Source organism: Jaculus jaculus, chromosome X (assembly GCF_020740685.1).
Source record: "Jaculus jaculus isolate mJacJac1 chromosome X, mJacJac1.mat.Y.cur, whole genome shotgun sequence".
Classification (NCBI taxonomy): domain Eukaryota; kingdom Metazoa; phylum Chordata; class Mammalia; order Rodentia; family Dipodidae; genus Jaculus; species Jaculus jaculus.
In genome coordinates this window covers 51,626,510-51,634,473 of record NC_059125.1, presented here as the reverse complement: position 1 = coordinate 51,634,473, position 7,964 = coordinate 51,626,510, and the positions used below count along the sequence as shown (strand labels likewise).

Sequence of the window (7,964 nt, the reverse complement as noted above, 5' to 3'; positions counted from 1 at the left end):
GTAAGATGGTCATGAAGTAGACTTAGAAAGCCCTGGGAGCCTAGTCTTTATTAGGGACAGTGGATTCAAGCCCTGTGTACTTGATCCATGTTCAGCCCCTCCCCAGATTTCCTAGGCAGCAGTTACTACTGTACTGTATGCTGAGAAGAAGAATGCATGGTGCTTATTCTATCCTGGGTTTATCCTATCTGAGCTCAGCTCTCTGCAAACTGCTCTGCTCAACATCAGAATCAAGGAAGGGCCACTGAGCTGTTCTGTCAACAGCTCTAGGCTGATGGATTAGTGAGTTCTGACAGTCTTTCTCCTGATCTCTCCCTATAGGAAATGTGACAGCTATGCCTATAACACTTTCAAGGAAGAAAAAAAAAAAAAAAACTCTTGTGTAAGCCTGGTAGCATACTAGCCATGAGAATCCCATCACTGGGACATGACTACCTTCCCAGTGGACAGAATAATGTCATTTGGGGAACAGTTGTGGCTTCCCCCACCCCCAATCCAAGGTGTGAAAATGACTGGGATGCTCTGTACCCTGGAACAATACTGGAGTCTACTACCTTGGGGCTCCAAGTAGACATGGTTGGGGAGAGAGCTCTTAAAAGTGTGGGTGTATGTGACTGCAAGTGACACATGTCTTTTCTGTCCATGGGTCGCAGGTAGGGCTGACATTCACCTTTGATGCATTCAGAGCCCACTCCAAAGAAGTTTCAGATTTGGATCCAACAAACATTTACTGAATCCCTACAAAGTTCCAAGTCTTTTACTTTATACTTTGACACATTTTATATCATTTAATCTTTAACAACACCCTTTAAGGTAGGAATTATTTGCATTTTACTTTTACAGATGAAAAAAACAATCGCAAAGAGGTTCATTGATTTGCTTATATCAAGTATATCATACAGGTTTTTAACACACACACACTACACGGTCAGCTGAGGCCTGTCTGTGTTGATTGCTTATCTTACAGCATTTTTTGTCTTCTATACTTTTGGAGCAACTGCTCCCCTTATACAAGCCCCTTCATTTCTTTTCCTTTGACTAGCCCATGTGGATTTTTCTTTTTTTTAATACTGCATTTAATAGCACAAAAATCACGAATACAAAGAAACTGGCAAAGGTGTTTGTCAATGAGATATCCCTTCCTCCTCCACTTTTCTGCTTTCATTCCCATGTACATAATGGGCTACATTTTGTATAAACTTTTCCTTTTTTTCCCTCCAAACGTATAACTGTTATGTGATTGGTCAATTGAAGCTGAAACACCCATGGAGAAAGATGTTTTACGGTTACAAGGGCACACCCCCACACACACCACCCCCCTCCCCCCACACCTTCCCATACAACCTTTTGGAGGAATATAGGATATGAACCAGTGTCACAATTTCCCTGCTTCTGCCTTCCCCACCCAGAACATTCCTGCCATTTCATTTAATTCAAGTGACTGCTTAGACTAGAACCTCTTCTCCCTCCCCTTCTATTTCTCTTCCAATCAGGACCTTTTGGACACTGGGTACTGTTCAATTCTTACTCGGTCAGGCCCATGGGCCATGGTCAAGTAGGTCATCTTAAATCTTGATGCCAGTTGTAGTACAGGTGTCATCTTCCATTACAGGTAGGTCTGTGTGTTGCTTTAGTAGGCTTGTGTGTTCATTTCTTTCACCTTTTCTGACTCATGTTCCAGGACCTGTTTGTGATAGAACAGTAAGTACCCTTCACTGTCCAGTACATCCTTAATACTGGCCTTGGTGATGACAGCATCATCACACTTAAACCACTGGTCCCTGTGGTGCCGGATGAAGCTGGTGTAGTGGCCACTCTCCAAGGTTCCTTGGTGATTAACCACAGCAAACAAGGAATACTTATTCTCATTGTTTCCACTATTGGTTGGCAGCTGCAACTGTCCATTCATTCTGCTTTCTTTACTGGAGGCCATAAATGGTGTCATATCCAACTCCAGAGGAAAGGAAATGTACGTAGTGATCTTGCGCCTCTGTTTAGCTGAGTGTTCAAACCGTTTGAAATGAAAACAGGCAACAACTGGTAACTTCTTCATCGTGAGCTGTTTGGTAGATTCTTGGTAGCTTTGACAACCACCACATTTGATTTTGGCACTGCTTCCCAGGTGCTCTGGTCTTGTAAACCTCCGCAAACAGTCCGTGAGGGTGGTGATGCCTGGAATATGGCTTTCCCCATTCACGCTGCTCTCCCTCCCTGGACTCATGGGCCAGAAGGAGGTGCAAGAGCCAGGCACGTCCAAACTGATGTCCCAGCATGGGTCTATGGTGGTAGAGACACCATGGCAGGCTTGACAGGTGACATCAGACTGCAGGCCACCTGTGAAGATTTGGTCTATGATGCAGTTACAGTGATTGGGATTGTTGGCCACCTTGCCAACATCATCACCCTTGCAGTGCCTGTGCAGGACATCTAGCGCTGCAATAAGGAACTCGTGGGCATCCTGCTGTCTGTACCCTGCTAAATGACGAGCATGTATCCACACCAGGTGCAGTAACTTATAAGGGACATGAGGAGATGGGTTTCCAGAATACAACTCCCGAAAGAGTGACGACATCTCACACACCAGGCACAACTCAGGGCTGGGCATTTCACACCGGTGTCTGTCAGAGAGAAAGAAATCTCTCAGAATTGGAGTGTGGGTCAGGGCCTGGACAATGCAGTTCATAAAGCACGTGTTGCCAAGGTTAATCAGTCCTCTTAAGCCGATGGTAAAGCTGGAGGCGATTCTTCTTCTCCGTGGGTTGAGCCCCAGCAGTTCTAACTCAGGTTTGGTGGTTTCCCAGGTTGGATATTTCTCACCAAGGCCTGGCACTGAACACTGCTGGTGAGAAACCTCTGTCGAGGTGGAAGCTTGTAATTTCAAGGCTTCCCCTTGCTCTTCTTTGGCAATTTGCTCAATGTCTTTGTCATAGACATAGTCCTTACACATGAAGCAGTATATACCTCCGTAGTAAAGATCTACCGCTAAGTTGTGTTGTTTTGTCTCGGCGTGCTCATGGATGTGTTTCTCTGTGAAGCAGCCAAAGAAGACACAGGAAAGACAAGAGTGGAGTCTGTTCAAATGGGTGCCACACACATGGCAGATGCACGACTTTGCCTTGCTTTTCCTGGTCTCTGGGGTTCCACACCACACGAAGCACTGGTAGATGACCCGCAGTTCTTGCCTCCAGTTCTCTCCCACCTTAAAGCTGTTCACGTGGGAACAACCTGGTGGCCCCACAGCAAAATCCACATCCAGGCATCCGCCCCCAGGGCCGCGCCGGGGCCGGGGCCGGGGTGGGGGCCGTGGCCTAGGCTGCGGTGGGGTACGAAGCCTGGTCTGGGGACGGGGCCGGGGTCGGCGGCGCGGGGCACGACTGCGACGCGGAGAGGGATCGGGGGGCCGCGGCGGATCGGAGGGAAGGGTGGGGGGAGGAACCTCGTCGCCGCTGCCGCCACCGCCGCTCCGCGCTGGCTTCTCATCCTTCAGCTCCTGCTTCGGCTCCCCCTTCGGCGCCTGCTCCGCCTCCCGGACCGGCTCGGGTTCGGGCTCCAGCTTGAGCTCAGCCCGGCGGCCGGGACCCTCCGCCGTCTCCACCTTCACGGCGGCGTCCACCTTCCCCGCTGTCTCCACCTTCTCCGTGGCGTCCACCTTCTCGGTCGCCTCCACCTTCCCCTCCACCTTCGCCTCCGCCTCCACCTTCCTCTCTCCGGTCTCCGCCTCCTCTAACCTCCTCCGCCTCCACTGGCGGCGGCTCCTCCCCCTGCTCGCCGGGCTCGGGCAGCCGCTGGGCGTGGCGGCGCGGGGGCCACGCAGGCCTGGGGTGTCCCCCGCCCGGCCTGAGGGAGCGCGGTGGCTGTGGCAGCCGGACCCAAAAGCGACTTTAGCTGAAGGAGGCGGCGGCGGAAGCAGGCGACGCCCCCGGGAATGCTCCCGCCTAAGCCCCCTAGCGGAGGCCGCTTCTGCAGGCAGGCCCGGTTTCCTTTAATTCAATATTTCCCAAACTTGCTGGTTCACGACAATCACGTGGGGAGCGTGTTAAAATGACAGATTCCTCGGCTCCGCCCGCAGGACTCCCCAACTAGACTCTGGAAGGGAGATAGTCCGGAACCTGTATGTCTAACTAAGGCCCGAGAGGCTGCTTGTGATCAGGCAAGTTTGGGAAACACAGCTCTAATTCATTGAGGCTGGCGGGAAGGGGGGCGGGGACCGCGCAGTCTCTTTAAGACGCTTCCAGCTCGCAGCTCCAATCGCAGCGCTGACCCCCTTGGTCGTCTCCTCCCCTCTCCTCCTCCTTCTCTAATCCAGGCAGACTTCCCTTAGCGCTGTGGGGCTGGGGTCCGTTGGGTTGGCAAATCCAGAAGCGTTTCTGAGGCTGTGAACCGGCCCCTCACCAGGAGGGGATTGTAGGGTGCGCAGGCAGAAGCCCTGACAGCCATCATTAGGGCGGCTGAGCCTGTCCCCAGACTGCCTGGGTATCCCACCTTGCTCCAGACCTCCAGCAAAGGATGAAGCTGTAGCTCAACTGGGGGAGGGCCTGGACCCCAGATCTGGAGGGGTAATGTTGCCAAGCCGCGCCAACAGAAGCAGCGCGCGCGCAGTATCCTTGTCCATCCTATCAGCGCTCTGCACGAGCTGGGCGGTCTCGTAGCCTACTCTGCAGGCTCCCAAGGCCGCGAGGTGAAATGAGGGTTTGGCAACTGGCCTTCTGGTCCAGTAGACGCTGAGAAGTCTAGGAGCACAACCCAGCGTTCCTTTCCAAGATTATCAAAAGGAACAGGGCACAGCAAGACCACCCTACAGGTGGCACCTTCCCTAGGTTGAGAGAGGAGCCCAAACTATAGGACCCACTCAAGACCCTTAAGCTCTAGCAGAGTCCGCGAGTGGCCAGCAGGTAGGAATGAAAGGGACATCTGTGGAGCTACCATGGTGGAGGGAGAGGTTGCACATCAGCCTGGGGCTGCTGGTATATAGATCAGCACCTTGGAACCCAGGAGTGTGGACCCACAAACAGTACAAGTCTTGGACCTGGCTAAGGATGTCAGAAGCAGCTGCAACTGCTGTTCCCCAGGAGTGCACTCAAGACAGATGCCAGCATGTAGGATCAAAGGGAGAAAAGGATCTAAGAAGAGAGTGTGGTCCCTGAGCCCTGGTGTCTGGTACACAGTCATCCAGCTTTGGGGACTGTGCTCCCTCAAAGCACTGCAAAGTTCTCCCTGGCAACACCAGAAGTCACTCTCCACTTGGCCCATTCTTCATGGAGGAGGCAGTTCAGACCCTGTGAGTTTAGCCACAGGAGGAAGCACGAATGTGAAACCCTTAAGAAGGCTTCCTGGGTGCCAGCCCTTCCCCAGTCATCTCTTTTCAACTCCTTGAAGTACCCCAGCATTGTTCCCATAAATGCCTGACCTCTGTGGCCTGTGACTGGAGGAAGTGAAACTATCATGCCCAGTGAAGGAATACTGTGCTTCTAAAAGTGACTGAGTTTGTGGAGCATGAGAAGAAGGAACAGGGGTCCCCTCATCACATCTTTATACTAACAGACAAAAAAAAAAAAAAAAAAAAAAAAAAAACCCACATATGATCTCTGTAACTAGGAGTGTTAACCGTTGAATAATAGCTAGGTAACCTGGTTGCCTGATCAACTTCCTGCAGCTGTCAGGCTCACCTGGAGTCTACCTAGGCCACCAAGTTCTGAAGCTGGAGGGCTCTGCCATCATTCCCTCAACAGACATTTATTCAGCACCCACTCACAGCCAGGTATTGGACTGGGAACTGGGAGTGTAGCACAGAACCAAAGACACTTAACCTAAGGTTAGAATCAGGGCTGTCTTCACCAAAAGGAACACCAACACTAAAGAAATACCTGGATCAATAGAAGAGGCACCAAATACGAAAAGTTAAATATACCAAAAACAGTTTGGTCCTTAAAACTTCTTTTAAAGTAGGGGTGGAGAGATGTCTCAGTAGTTAAGGTGCTTGCCTGCAAAACCTGGCAGCTTGCTTTGATTCCCCAGTATCCACATAAAGCCAGATGCACAAAGTGATGTATGCATTTGGAGTTCCTTTGCAGTGGCAACAGGCCTTGGTGCAATCATTCATTTTTCTCTCTCTTTCTCCTTGCAAATAAATAAGTATTTTTTTAATAATTTTTTTAATTTATTTATTTGAGAGCGACAGACACAGAGAGAAAGACAGAGGGGGAGAGAGAGAGAGAGAATGGGCGCGCCAGGGCTTCCAGCCTCTGCAAAGGAACTCCAGACGCGTGCGCCCCCTTGTGCATCTGGCTAACGTGGGACCTGGGGAACCGAGCCTCGAAGCGGGGTCCTTAGGCTTCACAGGCAAGCACTTAACCGCTAAGCCATCTCTCCAGCCCAAATAAGTATTTTTTAATTTAAAGTAGTTTCCGGTGGGAAAAATTCACAACTCAGCTGTTACTTTCATATATTCATTTCCTCATTGTTGTTTGGCTCTAAATCGCATGTCACCATAATCTTGATGCTTACTGGCCAAAGTTACCATCTATACATCACAAAGACCTGACAAACACCTGTAGAAGAGGCTGGCCTCAAGAAAAACAGCTGTTCCTCACAGTCCTGTGCTTCAGTGATTTATCTCTGACCACAAAATGGCAAAACAGTGAATGACAATTCCTTGTATTTTTGTATATTTATATAAAACTTGGTTTATATCAAAATGCTCTCTAAGAGCTGGAGGGATGGCTTAGCAGTTAAGGTGTTTGCCTGCAAAGCCAAAGAACCCAGGTTCGATTCATCAGGACCCACGTTAGCCAGATGTACAAAGGGGCACACCTGGAGTTTGTTTGCAGTGGCTGGAGGCCCTGGCATGCCCATTTCCTCCTTCCCTCTATCCCTCCCTCCCTCTTTCTCTGTCAAATAAATAAGTAAAATATTTTTTAACTGATCTCTGAAAATATTTCAATAAATGCCAGGTTTCTTCATGCAATATTTTTTTTAAAGATTTTTATTTATTTATTTGAGAGCGACAGACACAGAGAGAGAAAGACAGATAGAGGGAGAGAGAGAGGATGGGCGCGCCAGGGCTTCCAGCCTCTGCAAACGAACTCCAGACGCGTGCGCCCCCTTGTGCATCTGGCTAACGTGGGACCTGGGGAACCGAGCCTCCAACCGGGGTCCTTAGGCTTCACAGGCAAGCGCTTAACCGCTAAGCCATCTCTCCAGCCCTTCATGCAATATTTTTGAGAGAGAAACAGAGAATTGGAGCACTAGGGCCTCCAGCCACTGAAACCAAACCCAGTCATATTCACCACCTTGTATGCATGTGCAACCTTGAGCTGTGTCACCTTGTGCGTCTGGTTTAAGTGGGATCTGGATAGTCAAACACGAGTCCTTAGGCTTCACAGGCAAGTGCCTTTTTTTTTTTTACTTGTAAGTCATCTCTCCAGCCCCCTCATTCATGCATGTTTAGTTGATATCTAAAATTTAGTATCATAAATGTTACTTAACTGAAAAATGTCATTTCTGACAAGAGTTAACCTTCAAAACTGTTATGTCAATATTATGAATCCAGAGAAACTCCAATACCTTAGTGATTTGAGAACTACCATCATGTTTTCAAAATTCATAACAGAGTTCTTTGATAGATATAAGTTGTACATTTTCCTTTTTCCCCTGCATTAATTCCATTGGGTTCTTCCAAAAAATATTTTGTCCAAATCACATATATTTTTTGTACCTGAAATAATTTTACAAGCAGGTTATCCTATTCTATCACTCTGGACCAAAATAGATGTATATTTTGCTATTTAAATTCTCTTTATATGTTCTTGTGACCATAAGGTTCCAGGTGTCTTTAAAAGCTTGTTCTTGGACTGGGGAGATGGCTCAGCACTTAAAGGAGCTTGCTTCCAAAGCCTGATCTTCTGGGTTAGATTCCCCAGTACCCACCTAAAGCCAGAAGCACAAAGTGGCCCATGCATATGGAG

The 7,964-nt window shown here is 49.1% G+C and overlaps 1 protein-coding gene across 1 annotated transcript; it reads right to left on the bottom strand.

Annotated features, from left to right (window-relative positions):
- Positions 1-709: 709 nt before the first annotated feature.
- Positions 710-7,637, bottom strand: Usp27x (ubiquitin specific peptidase 27 X-linked). Its single transcript, XM_045139864.1, has 3 exons — positions 7,564-7,637; positions 4,542-4,730; positions 710-3,980 (listed from the first exon to the last, which is right to left on the bottom strand). The coding sequence occupies exons 1-3, from the start codon at positions 7,635-7,637 to the stop codon at positions 1,631-1,633; spliced, it is 2,613 nt and encodes an 870-aa protein (XP_044995799.1). The 3' UTR covers positions 710-1,630.
- Between the last annotated feature and the right edge of the window lie 327 nt (positions 7,638-7,964).

Excerpts from the sequence above, each read along its gene's own strand:
- Usp27x (XM_045139864.1), bottom strand. The coding sequence starts at position 7,637 with ATGTACAACTTATATCTATCAAAGAACTCTGTTATGAATTTTGAAAAC. Across the intron at positions 4,731-7,563 it reads GTAGTTCTCAAATCACTAAG|ACTTCTCAGCGTCTACTGGA; the intron begins GTATTGGAGTTT and ends TTGTGCTCCTAG. Across the intron at positions 3,981-4,541 it reads ATTACCCCTCCAGATCTGGG|GAAACCGGGCCTGCCTGCAG; the intron begins GTCCAGGCCCTC and ends ATTGAATTAAAG.